At 32.5% G+C, this 17,658-nt stretch overlaps 2 protein-coding genes across 3 annotated transcripts in view; one reads left to right on the forward strand and one right to left on the reverse strand.

Moving 5' to 3' along the window:
* LOC108910338 (methionine aminopeptidase 1D, mitochondrial) overlaps positions 1 to 12,098 on the forward strand; it is a 20,738-nt gene extending 8,640 nt beyond the window's left edge. For both annotated transcript variants that reach the window (XM_018714909.1, XM_018714910.1), the window contains one exon: positions 11,858 to 12,098. In XM_018714909.1, coding sequence (XP_018570425.1) covers positions 11,858 to 12,054 — 197 coding nt within the window. In that variant the 3' untranslated portion in view covers positions 12,055 to 12,098. The remainder of the gene's footprint in view (positions 1 to 11,857) is intronic.
* Positions 12,099 to 12,195: 97 nt separating this feature from the next.
* The window catches only part of LOC108910340 (paired amphipathic helix protein Sin3b), a 58,615-nt gene continuing 53,152 nt past the window's right edge, over positions 12,196 to 17,658 (reverse strand). Inside the window, exon 9 of the mRNA XM_023454977.1 lies at positions 12,196 to 14,316. Within this exon, the coding sequence (XP_023310745.1) occupies positions 14,080 to 14,316 (237 nt within the window). The 3' untranslated portion in view covers positions 12,196 to 14,079. The remainder of the gene's footprint in view (positions 14,317 to 17,658) is intronic.

The raw sequence follows: 17,658 nt of genomic DNA on the forward strand, positions 1-17,658 counted from the left end.
GTTTTTAAAATTTTATCGTGTAAACCACTAAATATTTTCAATTCAGTGCTGTATATATATAAAAAAAAATTAAAAAAGTGAATTTTCCTAGACCAGATTCGAACCCGGGACCCGCGGTTGGAAGGGAAAGCGCATCTACACTGAGCCATCAGCGACTTCATTTGTGCGAGTCGTATATCTGTTTCTTAACATACCATGTTTTTCGAAACATTTCAAAAAAAACTTCAACAAAAATATTTAGTAGTCGTGGATAAAGTATAGTATTCTACTCCCGTATAATGGCTATTATCCACTCGGTGATTTAGGCCACTCGCCTGCGGCTCGTGGCCGTAAACTTCACCTCGTGAATAATACCCATCATTATACGCTCGTTGAATAATATACTATTATGTTTATTTTTTAGATACCAAGATAAATATACTAAATATTCTACCCAATAGACTGGTGAATTATATTTAGAATTTTTGCAAAACTCGAGTTATTAGAAAATGTGCCGTTATTTCTCACAGCTATGTAGTTTATGCATCATAGCGCTCCACCAAATTTCACTGTAAATGTCCGGCAGTATCTGAATCAAAGATTGCCTCGTCGATGGATCATTAGAAAAGATAATGTTCCTGTTAACTGGCCTGTACGTTCACCAGACTTAACAACTTGCAACTATTATCTTTGGGGCACTCTGAAAACAACAGTGCATGATTGCACATCTAACACTGAACTGAGTTGTGGAGGCATATCCAAAATGCCATAAATGTTTTAAACTAATGCGTCGTATGTGTGTATCCATATCCAAAAATGAACATGTCGTAGTAAACACTCATTAAGAATTGAATATAGGTGGCAAGATAATGTAGACATTTAAAAAATGTTTTTTTGTACCCAAACCACTCATTTAATCAAAATTCTATAAGAGACCCAAAAACTTCCAAATAGTATCACCTATCAAATAAAAATTACTTGTCATTATTGCCCGAAAGACGAAAAAGACGGCTGTTATCACCATACATCAATTTTGTAGGAGTTTTAAGTTTTAAAAAAACACTGTATGACACAAAAATGTGTAGATTGAAAGCAAAAGTTCATGTCCCAAAAATAATCAAAATCGAATAATACGTATTCCAGTTATTTACAAAATTCAAAAAATGTTCACAAACTTTGAAGCCATCTAGCGGCCAAACGGAGCGATTTGGGATATATATATGAATTAGCCTAAATCCGCCTATTTTGAGTCCATGAATATGTGGTCTTCCATTGTACACGTTATTCTGGGACACCCTGTATATTTCTTATACCTTATACATGATATTTTTATGTAGACAGCTCTCCTTCTATTATATCCACTGCATATGTAAACCAGCAATTTCACTCCATTGTCAATACTTTGATCTCATTCAGCCATTTTCGGTGCCCTTGGAAGAAACTCTGATTAGGTCAGTGTTACGTAAGTTTTGCGTTGTTACGAAACAGGGTTAGGCCTCGACTAAGCTACAGTGGAATCGGGGTGGATTCAGAGTTCACAAAATATATTTTATTAATGAATTTTAATTTATAGTCGAGAGTGCCAAGTGATTTTTCTATAAGCCATATACCCCCAAACTGATAAAATCACTAAAGTTTACAGCAAAACGGTCTGAGTGGTTCAAACAAATGAAAGGACATAAATTTTATACAAATGTTAAAAATTTAATGTAAATTTAAGGAACAGTAGTACATTAGTTTACGGAAGTTAACAAGTTTACAAGTTTACACAAAAAAATATATGTAATAACTAGGTATAATAAAGAGCTTAACTCATGTAAAGCCTGTGTTCGTGGGAGAAAATATCGTACGGTATATTGGGGTATTTCGGTAATGTGAAATAGTGTATTTGGACGGGTTTAATAAATAAATCATAGACAATGTGTTCGAAAAAAATAAATTAATCCACTATGTGGTACTTATCGTCGCTACATTCAAGGCTTCTCAGTTTTCCACCAGCTTTTCACGCCGTTATCAAGGTCCATCTACGTAGGATTTTTCCTAGTGGAGATGCCCTGTCCTCGAACTGCGTGTCTATGACTATTTACTAGATTCCTAGCGGAATAACTAGGGATAAAATGACGAAAGCGTAAAACTCTATAGGACTCCTGGAGAACTTTATAAAATATAACTTCTTAGTCAAAAAAAACACCTAAAATAATAAATGACGAATAAATTCCCATTCTCGATATGACTTTCGACTGACACCACTATTTAAATAAAGAAACTCACCTCAGGTACGAATTTCTCTATGCACCGAGATGTTTTTTTTTCATTGTCGCCTAACCGCATCCCATATTGGACAAGAAGACCAATCAACCCAACACATATATACCAAAAATACAGTCTTCTACTGTGAAGTTGGTGAAAATCCGTTATTATTTAACGATATATCTATAACTTCACCAATCTCCTATTAACTTCGAATCGATCGCTTGTGTATAGTGCCAGCGAAAAGGAGAACCTTTTTTTCCCTATCTGTTTTTTCCCCGTTTTTTTTTATCGTACCGTGTATTAAATTCATAAAACCAACAAACACTAGATGCCACGATCTACACTAAAATCTTATATTTTCAAAATTTAACTACAGAAACCTATCCTTTATTTAAAATAATTTAAAGTTAGCCTATTATACATTATATCAGCTTCATATATCTATTAGCTCAAGCTTCATATATCTATACCAAATATCTTCAGAGATGTTTGAATAAACATATCTAATTTTTAACTTGAATAACCTGCTTCTCAGAAATAAAGCAATTATCAATCCATATTTATGGAGAGTTTTTGTTTTGAGTTCTATCGCCAGATAAAGTTTGACATGTGTAATTTCGGATACTCTCTATATTGGTATTGGCAAAAAAAATCATATCGGTTGATACCTAATTAAAGTTAATAAAAAGATTGTTTTGTCTTAATAATGGTAAGTGTTCCTTAATATTATTGACCTCTAAAAATCCATTTGTTTTTAATTATGTTTATGACATCACTTATACCTACAGCGTGGTAAAAAAGTTCTGCATAAAATTCATATTTTCGTTAAACAATTTTTTTTCGGAAAACGGTGGGACCCGTCGATTTTTATTTGATCCAGGGCACCTTGTTATGCGGAATTTTTTTTTTTCGATAATCTACTTACGGCAGCGATGACATAATTTTTTTTTAAATGACAACGCATATTTTTTCGTTCGAAATTGATGACAGTGATAATTATCTAAACAACGGTGTGAAAATTTCGATGTCTTACATAACAATTTTTTTTAGAAAAATGCACCTTAAGTTCTTGAATGCAATAATTTGCTGTTTACGGATCAAATGCCTTAGAAAAAAATTTATTCGGCAGAAAGCATTTCAGATAACTTAAGTTGCAACTGGTGTTATGTAATATTTGCGGAATTATTCATCAGATATTGTCAGGATCCTGATTAAACTGCAAAATTTAGAACCAAGTTCAACCGCACAAAATCCAAATAGTATGTAGCAAATTAAGGTCGACTTTTTGTCTTCGAGTTTGCCGATAAATTCCTCAAAAAAAAAAGATCCAAAGAAATGTTTACTTGAAAGGAGTAGATTACCTGAAATATTGAAGACTAAAAATCAGTACCGATTTAACATTCTTTGGTGAAATCGTTTAATTCGAAATGGCAAAACTTAGTGAACGCGAAAGAATTGATATTTTGAGGATGATTGGTTTCGGCGATAAGTTACGAACCCATCAAGAAGCTTGCCAATTATTTAATGCAACGTACCCTGACAGACCACCAATTACGCAATCTACGGTTAGTAGGGTACTGGCAAGGTTTGAGGAAACTGGTAGTGTGAAAGATGCTCCTCGTGCGGGTCGTCCTAGAGTAGATGATGAAACTAGATTGAATATCCTGGTGGAGCTCCAGGACAACCCTCATTCTAGTACAAGGTCGATTGCATTGAACAATGATATTTCACATGTAACTGTGGTGAACTTTCTCAAAAAAGAGAAATTTCACCCCTATAAGGGTCACTTGATACATGCATTGACTGAGGACGACCCAGACCGCCGTCTCCACTTTTGTGAAGATTTAATGCATCGATGTAACGGAGACCCCGACTTCCTCAAGAACATAATTTTTTCTGACGAGGCTACTTTTTATCTTAATGGATCGGTGCATCGACATAACTGCCGGTATTGGTCTCAGGAAAACCCGCACTGGGTGCAAGAAGTAGATCATCAGCACCCCCGAAAGGTGAACGTTTGGGCGGGAATAATAGGGCGTCGTATTTTAGGCCCGTATTTTTTCGAGGAAAATTTAACTGCTGCTCGCTATTTGGATTTCCTGCGGTTCGATTTGGTCCCAAGCTTAGCAGAGTTATTCCCGAACAACGAGGATCCTGATATTCCTGAGGAAAGAATTTGGTTTCAGCAGGATGGTGCACCGCCCCATTATGGAGTGCAAGTACGGGAGTACTTGAATAACACGTTTACTGGCCGGTGGATCGGGCGACGCGGAACAATCGAGTGGCCTCCGCGTTCGCCTGATTTAACACCTCTAGACTTTTTTTGTGGGGCTATTTGAAATCGCGTGTGTACACAAACAGACCAGGTGATTTGGAAGAACTTAAAAACCGTATTCGTTTTGAAATAAATCAAATCGACCCGGGAATGCTTGAACGAAGTGTAGACGGCGTTTACACACGCTTAGGACAATGCCAAATGGTACAGGGTGGGCAATTCGAACAATTTCGCTAGACTTACACAAACATTAGTGTAATTTTACTCGTTTGAAATGTAATTTTGTCAACTTTGTCCTTTTCGGAGCCATTAATAGTGTAAGTAGACAATTATCACTTATAAGAACTTAAGGTGCATTTTTCTAAAAAAAATTGTTATGTAAGACATCGAAATTTTCACACCGTTGTTTAGATAATTATCACTGTCATCAATTTCGAACGAAAAAAATATGCGTTGTCATTTAAAAAAAAATTATGTCATCGCTGCCGTAAGTGGATTATCGAAAAAAAAAATTTTCCACATAACAAGGTGCCCTGGATCAAATAAAAATCGACGGGTCTCACCGTTTTTCGAAAAAAAATTGTTTAATGAAAATATGAATTTTATGCAGAACTTTTTTACCACGCTGTATAATGATTAATGAAGCATTTACAGATTATTTTTCATATACATTTGAATATTCTGCAGTATGCCCAAAGATAAACTGTATAAAAAGAAAAACTTGATTTCATGAAAAAAAGCATACACACGTATTTCCTTTTAGTCACTTTAACCATGAACATATTGCATGTTTTTGTATTAATTACTGTGTCATCAAATAATTAAAACCAACTATTCCTGTTAATAATTAGTCAAATGGGATTAATCGAAGAAGGTACATAAACATTATAAAATGATTCAGAATATATTCCAAGAAAGGGGTCTGTAGTGTCAAAATTGGTGTCGATTTTGTTAAATATTTTTCCCTTTGTTACAGAAAACAAAAAAAATGTTAAAGTTAAATAATTGTTGACCATTACTTATAACTTAAACTGGTTCAACTCAAAAACCTGGAGTTCTTGTGATTTGTTTTTATAATGCACTGCCTTCTAGTGCTCAGCAATATACCTAAGAATAAGATCATTTATTGTTTAAATTGTTTAGCAGTAGACTTTAATTACTGCAATGTATAACAATGCATTGTAGTTTAGTTTTTTTTAATGTGCTGAATATGGTCCATATTTTGTTTTGGATTTTTTTTTCAAATTTTTTAATACTTTAGTTAATTAATTGGTGTAGTGTATTTTTGTCTTATACCGTCAACTGGGGTGTTGTTGACAGCAGGGGTGAAGGTGGACAAATGGTAGTGTTAAGAAAAAAGCCCTACCCGTTAGGTGGGGGTTAACGTTTAACTGATTTGGCGGCAGAAATCGTGAAACATGTTCTGTTTCTCTTGGAACGCAGTGTGGGTATGAAGGAGGGAAGTAAGTGAGTCTGTGATTTACAAAAGTATTGTATGAAATTTTGACATTTTCATAAACTTGTTCTTATAACTACTGTAGCTACAATATGACTGGCGGAATATCAACCATTTTGTCTGAGGAGTTGCACTATTGTATGAGTATTAGTCATGGAAATTTTCAATTATAGTTTTGTAATAATAGTGGAGTGGGGAATTTTTTTTTACACTGTTGTTATTCCAGGGTGAAGTTGGACACCCAAAAAATGCGCCAAAATTATCGAAAACCGCTCGACATAAAGCCGAATTGTAATTACCCCACCAGAAATTTGGACCTGGCAGTAAAAGAAGTGAAAAATAAGATTTTAAGTGTCAGAGTTGCAGGTGAAAAGTGGAATGTTCCAAAATCAACACTTCATAACCATCTTAAAGGAATTATAATAGTTTTAAATAATGTTAAATATTTTTTATATTTTTATAAGAAATTTAAATTTTATTAATGATAGTTTTAATAAATGTTTAATACACATTTTTCAAACTCTATAAATTTATTTTAGAGTAAAACTGAAAGATTTCCCTTTTAAAAAACAATTTTTATGTCCAACTCGAGCAATGGGCCGTTCTGTAGCTGGATTTCCATTGATTTAAAGGTATGTCTTCACCCCTTTCGGCCGGGTGAAGTTGGACAACCGTTATCAAAAAATATATAAAAACTTAAAAACAAAATACAAATTTTAATTATACCACGCAATAGAATACACCTTGGCCTACCTACATGATTTTTTTCAGAATTTTTGACGTATCAGACCTAGAAATAGAGTAAAATAATCGAAAAATTCATCCAACATCACCCCCGTTGATGGTAACTGATAAACATTAGGCAGTTAAAATGCATAAGCAGCCTTTCATTTGTACAACAGAAAAGTACCTAATCCTGAAACTTTTACAGCAGTAGTGTAATGAGTACGTGATACATGTAGTAGGTACTTTACATGTAGTAGGTACATGGATGAGACTATGGTCCTGGACCAGCCCATCTAGGGGCATAAATTTTAAACATTGCGGAAAACAATCCTCTCGTATAAGCGAGAACAGGTTGCATAGCAGTTCTCCAATATACAGGCTGTCTACTATAAGAGGGCCACTCCTATGTATCTCGCTTAATATACGACGTACGTCAAAAATCTTTATATGTCTTTTGTTGCATTTTTTGAGGCCTTGATGCTCGTAAAAACAAATTTGAGATCCATGGCCAATTTTATGAGTAATCATAAAAAAAGCGTAAAAGTACAGAAAGTTTGGGGCCGTCTAACATTTGTATTTTAAGAGCTAGAGAAAACTTATTTCAATAAAATTTCATGGCAAAATTGATATCTTTCACCTGGTGTAAACAAACTTTTGAAGTATGGTATGTAATTTCGCCCTCTACGTAAACAAAAAATAATTGTCATCGAAGCAGGCTGTGGATATAAAAAATTGCTTGCATTTTCCTCTTTCATGCAATGAACTACATGTTGCCTTTATCTTTTATATTTATTACATTTTTGATAATTTTGGTATCAAAAATGTAGATTAATATAGAAATTGTTTTAAACATGCCAACTACAAAAAATTTAATGAATCTAATGTACTTATGTTAAACAAATAATCTGCCATATCCAGCACCCATCAGTTTACCATCATCATCAAGAATTCTAACCCAAACGTTTACTGAGAACCTCTGTTAAAATGCAGTTTCTCCATGCTAATGTAATTACAATTAGTCCATTAACAAATCCATTGTTACAAAAATTATCTTCACTCTTTCTTTCTTGTCACTACCTACATCTTTCAAGAGATGCACTTTTGTCACCTTATAACATTGAAACCATTTTTTGTATGCTTATCCTTCTCTACATTGTAGTTTACTTCAATCCCTCATTGTTTTGCTCATTTTTGCTATTTACATAATTTAAAATTCTGTTAACACTACCTATTTTATTAACAACGCCTAATTTTATTGCCCTGTTCTTCTTAAAGTAAAGTGTTTTTCAAGATAATTCAAAAGGAGTAAAAGCTAAAAAAAGGTTGTTATAAAAGTTGTAGAACATAAAATTTTACATAATGATTTGATGACTTTTTCTACTATAAAAAATATGAGTTAGGGAAGCTAGAATTTAAGTGATGATCAGAAATTTAAAAAAATTATAAGCAGAAAAATTAATGAATTTCAAGGTTTTTTTTAATTTACTCTAAAAAATATAAAATATCATCAGAATAATGGAATTTTTTAAAAATTTTTAATAAAAATAAAATAAAATTTTAATATTTTGTCAATTTTAATAATGTAACAACATTAAACTATTTTTTTTCTTTACCATTGGATCACTATTTAAATAATGATACATTCGAAATTTTTTTTTACCTTTAATTTTCAGGTGGGCACAAAATCTTTTGAATTTTATTTAGCTCCTACGACATTGCCACAACAAAGATAAAAAATTACGTGCACTGTTGTCGCATTCATGGTAATAATAAGACGGAGGAACATTACAATAGTGTTAAAACTGGAACAACACATACATGTATTTACAAGACAGTGGACAAAATTTTTATCATCTGCTGTGAACAGAGCAGGTATAGACCGATCAAAATAACTCATTTAGAGGAAAAAAAAAAGAAAATTGTTACTTGGACTTTTATAAGTGGAAATGGTAATGGGGCTTATAATAAACGAAAAAATAAATAAATGCGTGAGCAGGGGCGGCGGAGGGTTGATTTGGGGGGTGGAAAAGTTATGAAAAATTATATCATTGGGATTTCTGGCAAAAGTTGACGTCAGACAAAAAAGTATCCAATACAAAAGTTGTTGATCATGCAAAAATCTACAACTTTTGTAGAGGTCATTTTTAACATAACCTCAAAATTTCCGAGAAAAATGCGACTTATTTCTCATTTCCACAAAAAAAAAAATTAATTTTGACGAAACTTGGTGAAAGTATACCTTTCTCTGTCTTAAATAACCTCAAATTTTTTTAGATAAAAAAATCAAGATGATCTACAACTTTTGTATTGGATACCTTTTTGTTTGACGTCAACTTTCGCCGGAAATCCCAATGATACAATTTTTCATAACTTTTCAACCCCCCAAATCAACGCTCCGCCGCTCCTGCTCATGCATTAATTTTTTTTAGGTTTATTATAAGCCCTTTTACCATTTCCACTTGTAAAAGTCTAGGTAACATTTTCTTTTTTCTCCAAGTGTAATTTGGTTGGACTAGTATGCAAATTACCTTCTATAATATTAAAGCGCAAGGTAATATGGCAGCCTCTTGTCTCGTCAATTTTGAGATATGGAATGTCAAACTACTAAATTAAAGGAATTTTCTTATTAGTTAATCAACTCACATTTACAACATATTTTTTTGAGAAAATCACGTTTTTGAAAATATTAGAAGGTAAAAAAAGTCTACGATCAGAACGCACAGCTTCGATGTTTTCATTTGTTTCACTTGTATGGGGACACTCCGGCCTTTCGTCGTTGTGGAGGCTATCTTGGCCATAACAAAACCTCCCGAACCACAAGAACAAAGTCAGACGTGATACACACACCTCACCATAAGTCATTTATAACAGTTGACACAGTTCCGTCTGTTTGTAGTAAGCTGTTCAATGTGCATTTTCATGATAACTATCAAAAACTCGACAACGTAAAACATTATAACTTCCTGGCAGATACACATACAGTCTGGACCATTTTGATGATACATGGATTGGTATCTTGGGAACTATATATAAGAGATTGGAAAATGGTTAAATGTAGAAAGTTTTAAACAGTTCTGTTGCTAAGTTAATGACGCTTGCAGACCGGTCCTAGCTTTGCAGGATTTTGAGTTATTTTGAAAAATAGTAAATGTGCATTTTCGAAAATCATCTAACTTTTTTATTTTTAAAATCCGAGGACTCTTATGAGAAATTTTGTGGTATATTCAGATCTTCATTGTGACGTTTTGGTTGTGAGAAACCATCATCAACTTTCTTTTTTCCTATGGGGGCCATATTGAATTTTAGCTGAGCAAATAGAGCATTTTTTGATAAAAATCAATATTTTAATAAATCTGGCAACACCGCATAATTTTTCGAAACTATAGTAGGTATTATAGAAGTTTCAAATTTTTGTAAGTTTATTGTTAATGTCATGGCCTTGAGAAAAAAATTATAATGGCCACGTGTTTACGAAGAAAAGTCCCATTTTGAATTAATCTTAACCCTTTCGCTGCGCAATACGTCTGAACGTAGCTACCGCGCCGTGCGCGAAAGTTTATCGCGTGCGAATATATACGTCTGGAGCACTTATAGTTTTACATTATGTTGTGTTAAATTACGATTTACGATAAATTTTACGATTTTATTTTGAATAAAATACAGTATATGTACTAAATATAAACTGAAAGAAACATGAACAATCTTGGTATTATTACCAGTACCTCTTTCCATAAAAATATTTGTCACAATCGGTATAAGCTCGCCCGCAAAAAATTCGCCTTACCAATTGCAATAACCGAGTTACTAATGCGCATGGTTGCAAATATATACGGTTTGAGCAGCCTGATCTAATTTATCTATTCATGCGAATTAATCCGTCTGGAGCAGTTTGAGCCCTATAAATTTTTAGCGAATATATACGTCTGGAGCAGTCAAAGGGTTAATCATAGAGTTAATTGTTAACAGTGAAATTTTTTTGAAATCGGCAAAATTTACGTTATTCCAATGAACAAACATTATTACCCGTTATTTTTTTTTTCTAGTTTTTAGCATGTAGCTTTTCGAAACTTTCAAACATTCTCAAATTTGTTTTAAGGGACCCCGCTATAACCTTATGGAAAATGGCTTTCAGCGAAATCATCTCAATTTTTGATATGAGATAGGTCTCATCAATCTGACCAAAATTCCCAATTGCCACGATTCCCGGTAATGCCTCTTTTTACCGCCAGAAGGTGCTTAACCACGTTAGATCGATCCATAATATGAAATGAATTCCAGATAGAAAAACAGTCTGAATTATTAATATGCCAGCGTCTTCAATTACTGATTATTTATAATGAATACTCTTTCAGTGTATTATGATAATAATAATAAAAATAATAACTATTAAGAATAATAATAATAAATATCCTATTTTTGTTTTGGTACATTTTTCTTAAACAAAATCTCATTTTATGTTTTTACATACTTCTCACGTCATGTCACCACTAGGTAGCGCATGGCTAACCACATAAGATTTGTAACTCAAAAAATATAAAGATGAGAGATCCAATGCTGCTGGGATTATTATTTAACTCGAATAACAAAAATATGTTAGAAAAATCTCGATTCTCATTTATAAAAAAATTCGGTAATCTCTGATTAAAATGAAATGTCACAATGAAAATCTAAATATATAGTGATATTCCTCAAAAAAACTTCCTGTGAGTGTTTTCAGATTTTAAAAATTCCTCTTAAATAAAAAAGTTAAGACGATCTTCAAACATGCCACATTTACTTTTTTCAAAATAACTCAAAAACCTGAAGAGCTAGGATCGGTCTGCAAGCACCATAAGTTGGCAATAGAACTTTCTCCATTTAATCATTTTCCTATCTCTTATAGTTTCCATGATACCATACATGCATCACTGAAATGGTCTACACTGTATACTGGTGAAATTTTGATGGGTAGCTCGGAAGGCTTTTCATTACGTACTTTTGTTGACCGCACATAGATATAGCGCCATGTATTTCGCTATAAAATCAGTCTTAAAACTTAATAGCTAAACTTTGTTTAAACCTGGTGTATATCCATGATTTTTTTTATATAATATATAAGTTCTAAATCACCTTGTACGTTGTACTAGTATCGTCACTATTTACGTACTTACCTAAAATTACACTTTCAGAGAACAGTTATCCTGGAGTAATGGAAGCAGGAATGACCTTCACAATTGAACCTATTTTAACGCAAGGAGAGGAGTTGATAGAAATCCTTCACGATAATTGGACGGCTGTAACCTATGATTGTGCCAGAACGGCACAATTCGAGCATACAGTGTTAATTACTGATTCAGGTGCAGATATACTTACTTTGCCAAACTAGTTTTAGGATGTAAAGAAAAATAAAAGATGCATTTTCTATAAGAATCATGTTTTTTTATGAACGATCTGCACAGTGTACATGATTTAAAATTTTTATGTGTACATATTGCTCCCACTTTTAACTCTACATTATTTTTACACAATTAAAAGTGGTCTTGATGTGAAAATAACCAAACGTTTTTAAAAGTTACATTTAATAACATAAATTTTTGTATAAAATGGAATGTTTTATACTTGTAAAAAACTATCGAATCTTTGGTTATTTTCTCATATTCGTTAACTATTTACATGGATGGCGTAAAAATGCTGACATATCTTTACAAAGCATTCATAACTGTGATCGGTATATATATAAAAATAGACTTTGTACTTTCCCTATCAGCTAATTTACGACTGTACGAGGTCCCAGGAACAGAAACGGTCAAACGCAGTTGTTGGAAGCACAATACATCGATGGAAAAATTCCACAGGACAGATGATTTAAACCCTCAAAACGTACTTTTGCCCCATTACCAAATGGATGCAACACTAATTTATCACAAGCAAAAAGCTGCCAAACAAATAGGTCACAAAAGTAACCCTTCTATTACACCCTTTCAGCCAGTTAAACTAAATTAATGAACTATTCTCATAGAACTGTTTATATAAAAAAGCCCGAATTTGATAAATAAATACTGTAAATGCTTTTAGTTGACAGCTTTGAGAATGAAATATTGGCTGAAAATATTATTGAAAGTTAAGAAAAAAACCAACCATTTAAGCCAAAAATTTTTTCAAGTATATTAAATACAATTCACAAAATTTCTCCCTTATTAAATTTGAAATTTATGTTTAATCGTGAAATATAATCTATTTGAAGAGAGGCGACAGTTTCCGCTAGTCACAGTATATAATCCGAAACGTCAATAATGGGGGGAAAAAGAAATACCAATGGCAAACTATGACTGGTGCACCTTAATAAACTGTCAGTTTATAATAGAAATGTTAATTCAAAAAATTTATCCAGGGAGAAAAGTCTCTCCAATGAATTGCTACTTTAATGTATTACAAATTATAACTTATGTTTTATAATATCAGCCATACGATAAATAAATAAGGGCAATTTGAAAATGTACTTGGTTAATCAGGTTTCCGTGAATTCTGATACACTTTTACATTTATCAAATCAATGCAAAATAAATTGTATCCGATTGCGAGCGTATTTCAAAAACTCCATGCGACTTCAATTTAATTGGACTGTTGTTTTAACAAAAGGATAAAAAAAACATTTTCGATTTTTGGGTGGCCGGTAAGGAATCTTGGTACTAATAAATTACCATAAATAGTGCTGAAAAGTATATGTCAACATCAATATATGTATTTATATATATATTAAATTAAAGTTACTGATAGTTCGTTAGAGGAAACGGATCAACCAGGAAGAATAATTTAAGTGAGAACCGAGCTAGTTAAAGCGATACAAAAAACATAACCTAGTTTTTGTACTATAAAATAATATAAAAAAGAAAACGAGAACATATGGAGAAAAAAAACAAACAAAGTAACAGAGTAAAAATAATTCTTCGTTCCAGTTTAAAAATAGTTTATTGCACTGCCTGGGATTTTTAAACTGAAACACAGAACAACATAAACTTTTGATATTGTAAAGTAACTTACAAGTAATTAAAATATCTGTACAAAACAAGTACACAGAGTTTGGTTCTTAAATTAAATAAAAAAAAGTATCACTTCGAGGGTTTTTTACAATTAAGAAATAAGTTAATAAATTATTTTTTGGAACATAAAAACAGTATTGTGCGCGACACAACATATAAAAAACTTTTTGTTTCTAATTAAAAATGTCATTGGCCTTCGATTATACCAAATAATATTTAAATAAACAACACAAGAGATCCGATTAACAAAAAAATTCAAGACTGAACCCCCGACATAACACCAAATTACCTTTTAAAGGAACTGCAATGTCTTCAACAACTTTGTTACGTAACAATGCATGCACTAATGCTCGAGTTCAACGCATCCCCACTCATGTGGAACCTTCGCTCAGCCTTTCGACACGATACCTATTGTAAGGGACATAGGGAGTCCGTGAGAGGTCATTGTCCGTTAGCACCCGCGTCCTATTCGGAACAACACCTTCACACCGACCCATTAACCAATCTGTACACTGCTTAACTTGCACGTCACTCACATTTTCACTGGCCCACTGTTTCAACCATGCCCGAAAGAGATTTCCTTTCCGTTTCGTTACCTGGGGATGGGACTGAAAACCAATAGTTACATTAGTCTCTTCAAAAATAATAGAAAATAACCTAACCTATTTATTACAGTACAGATTGGTTTCATACATGTACATTAAATATGGATTTTTGTTCTATTGTACTTGAAAATGACTATAGAATCCATAAAAATATTGTTTTGAAATTATAAATAAAAAATACTAACACTGGTACGACTGCTTTTTTCTTAGTGTACAGAGATAAGAGGGACTACAATGCTATGTGAATGCCCCTATAGACAGACATAATTTTTATTTTGTATGTGGTAGATCAATTTCTAAAAACAGGAGAAAATATGCAAATATTATCAAAATATGAAAATAAACTACCTTCATACCTGTTTATAATTATTAAAACTTATTAAAAACGGAATCAAAATAGTTATCAAATCCAAAAAAAAAACAACCATTTACAAACTGTTTGCACAACTAAAATTATCAGTGTAATTTAAAATTTGTACCATTTACTTTTTAATTTAAAATAATATATACATTAGAGCCAATAAAAATCAACTATTTTTTTTTGAAAGATGTATCGAGAATATAATTCAGAATGACAAAAAAAAATATCGTGAGAGTTTGAGCCCTTAATCCTAGCTCTACAAAAAAGGTCTGATTAAAAATTTTCGGCAGACGAGCAGTTTCCATGTAATCAAGCCTTGAAAATTGATGTTTTTTCAATTTGACTTTTTAGCTTTGGAATTTTGTAAATAACAAACAAATTAATATCTGAAAAAGAACAATTTTCAATTTTCAAAGGAAATTTAATGCTCTACAAAACAGGTCTCTTAATATTTTTGCATAAATATTCAGGTTAATCACGATTGAAGTTGAAGTAAAAATAAAATGATTTTTTCGGTTTAGACCCAATTTTTTTACACAAGGAACAAATTGATATTCATCGACAATTTCTATCAATATAATCACCAAAAATGTCAAAAATTCATAATATATTCAAATTCATTCTCGCTCAATAGCTATTTTTTCTACAAGAACGTAGTTTTTCTGTTTCAAAATAATTTTAAAAATAACAATCATGTAGTTTTAATGCAGAAAATTATTCATTTATACCTTATATTATATTCATTAATACATACGAATTCGCGTCTATCAACTTTCCTCGCTTACCCCTCTATTTGTTTCGCTTTCCTCAACTTATTAAGCCCTATGACGAGTGAAAATACTCCCCCTTCTCCTTAATAACCGCAACGTCTATTACGAACGCCGACTGTGTGAAAATGACCTTAAATATTTTTATATATTTTTCGTATACAATATTATATTGTTGTTCTGTTTAGGGTATACAGGACGCTGAAATGGGAATGATTCTCGTAAACAATTGACCATAACATTTGAAATACCCTGTATAACATAATTAAACCCTATATTGGAAGCATGGGAGAGATGAGCTTAATCTAAATTTGAAATAATATATAGAGTGTCCCATTTAAAAAATAGTATGTTGGGTAATATGAAACACTGAATAAACGAAAATAATTTTAAAATGTACAGTTCTAAGTCGGCTACAATTTTTGTAAATAACTTTTATTTATATCTTCTATAATAAAGGAGATATCGTACTTCGACGCACTAATGCTTAACCCTGTAAGTACTATTATTTATTGTTGTTTATTGTTGTTTTGGTATTAGTAATGTAATGTAAGTAATGGTGTTGTGTATTGTTGTATTATGTGATGGTGTGTAAATTTTGTGTGTTTATAATTATTAAATATCCGTTTGGGCGCCTTTTATAATGTAAAATGTCATTTGGGTGTGTTTATATCTAATTTTCCATTGAGCATAGGTTCTGATAAGAAAATTTTATAATAACACTGACAAATATAGACGAATTAGACTTTCTTACCTTATCATTGCTAACATCGCCTCCGGCNTAGACGCATTGCAATTATGTGGCTTGGCTATTGCCGATGTCGTCGCAAAAAAAAAAAACAAAAAATATGAAAAATATCCAAAAAATATGAAAAGGCTACAGTTTTGTCCCACTGGACAGGTCTGGATTCAAGCAGTGATATAACGAATGCTATATCTACTTCTAGCGAACAAACATTCAACATAGTTGCGTACAAATATTTAAAGCCGATACACGGCAGCCGGGCTGGCAGTGGTGGCGACCGGCTACAACCCGGCGGCTGTTCGTCGGATAGCTCCTTCCGTCACGTGTGAAAGCAGCCATAAGGCTCTGTACACCTTGCTGCCGGGTAACCGGATCTGGCATGTGTGCAACGGGTGTGACGATATATTTTTTTCGTCATTCTGAATGATATTCTCGATATTTCAAAAAAAAAAAGACATTTTTTTGGCCTAGTTTAATACACATTGTGTTGCGAAAATAAGTGTAAACAAATTTAAGGGGTAATTCTGAAAATGGTACTACTTCCTTGGACACTTTAAAAAAATCAACACTAAAATGCACGTGTTTTCTTTTTCATGACCTGCGGTTATTTTTAATTACCATTTCGTCATAACATTTTAAAATTTGGCCATACACTTATTGTTGACAACAAACAGAATCTATAAAACAAAATTATCAAAATTGTAAACCTTTAATAGGTTGTTTTGAATTGTCTATTTTGTAAATATGCAAGGTGTTCCTTAATGGTATGTGAGTATTTAAGGGTGTTATTCTACATGAAAAATTATAAACTATGTTTTATAAACTGTGGCCCAAAAATGTTCCGTTGCAAATATACGGAGTGTTAAAATTTTAGGAAAGACGAAAATTAATTATAATTTTTGAAACCAGTTGAGATATTTCAGTGATATTTAGTACAAAGTGATAGTTATAGTTTTTCCGAAGTCAATTGAGGAACCTATAATTTCAAGGTATGTACCAGGCTCAGTTGCTAAGCAGCAACTCGGCATTGAAATATTTGAAAAACTTGTTCTAATATTTATTTAGCCATACCAATATATAGGTCTGGTCGAACTAAACGTGCAGGTGGTAGAAATGTATACGACCAATTAATTGAAGAATGTGAGCGCGGCCAAAGGAAAACGAGCACAGTTGTATTGGGCTTCTGGGCAATAAATCACAGCAGGCGACAAGTGGTTCATAAATTGCCCAGCAGTGCAGTACAGTAGTGTGGAATTTGGTGTGAATCAGGCAATTTTAATTTATTATAGGCACCTTCTATCAATCATTCATATTACAATTGCAAAAGGGAGAAATAAAAGGGATATTTTGTTTACTAATATTATCACATGGCATTTTGGAGACCTTTTGAAACGGAACAAAACGAAATTTACCACCAATATAATAAAATTGTTTGAGGACATAAATAATTAAAATATGTTGTTGGCCAAATG

Source organism: Anoplophora glabripennis, unplaced genomic scaffold (genome assembly GCF_000390285.2).
Source record: "Anoplophora glabripennis isolate ALB-LARVAE unplaced genomic scaffold, Agla_2.0 scaffold459, whole genome shotgun sequence".
Taxonomy (NCBI): Eukaryota; Metazoa; Arthropoda; class Insecta; order Coleoptera; family Cerambycidae; genus Anoplophora; species Anoplophora glabripennis.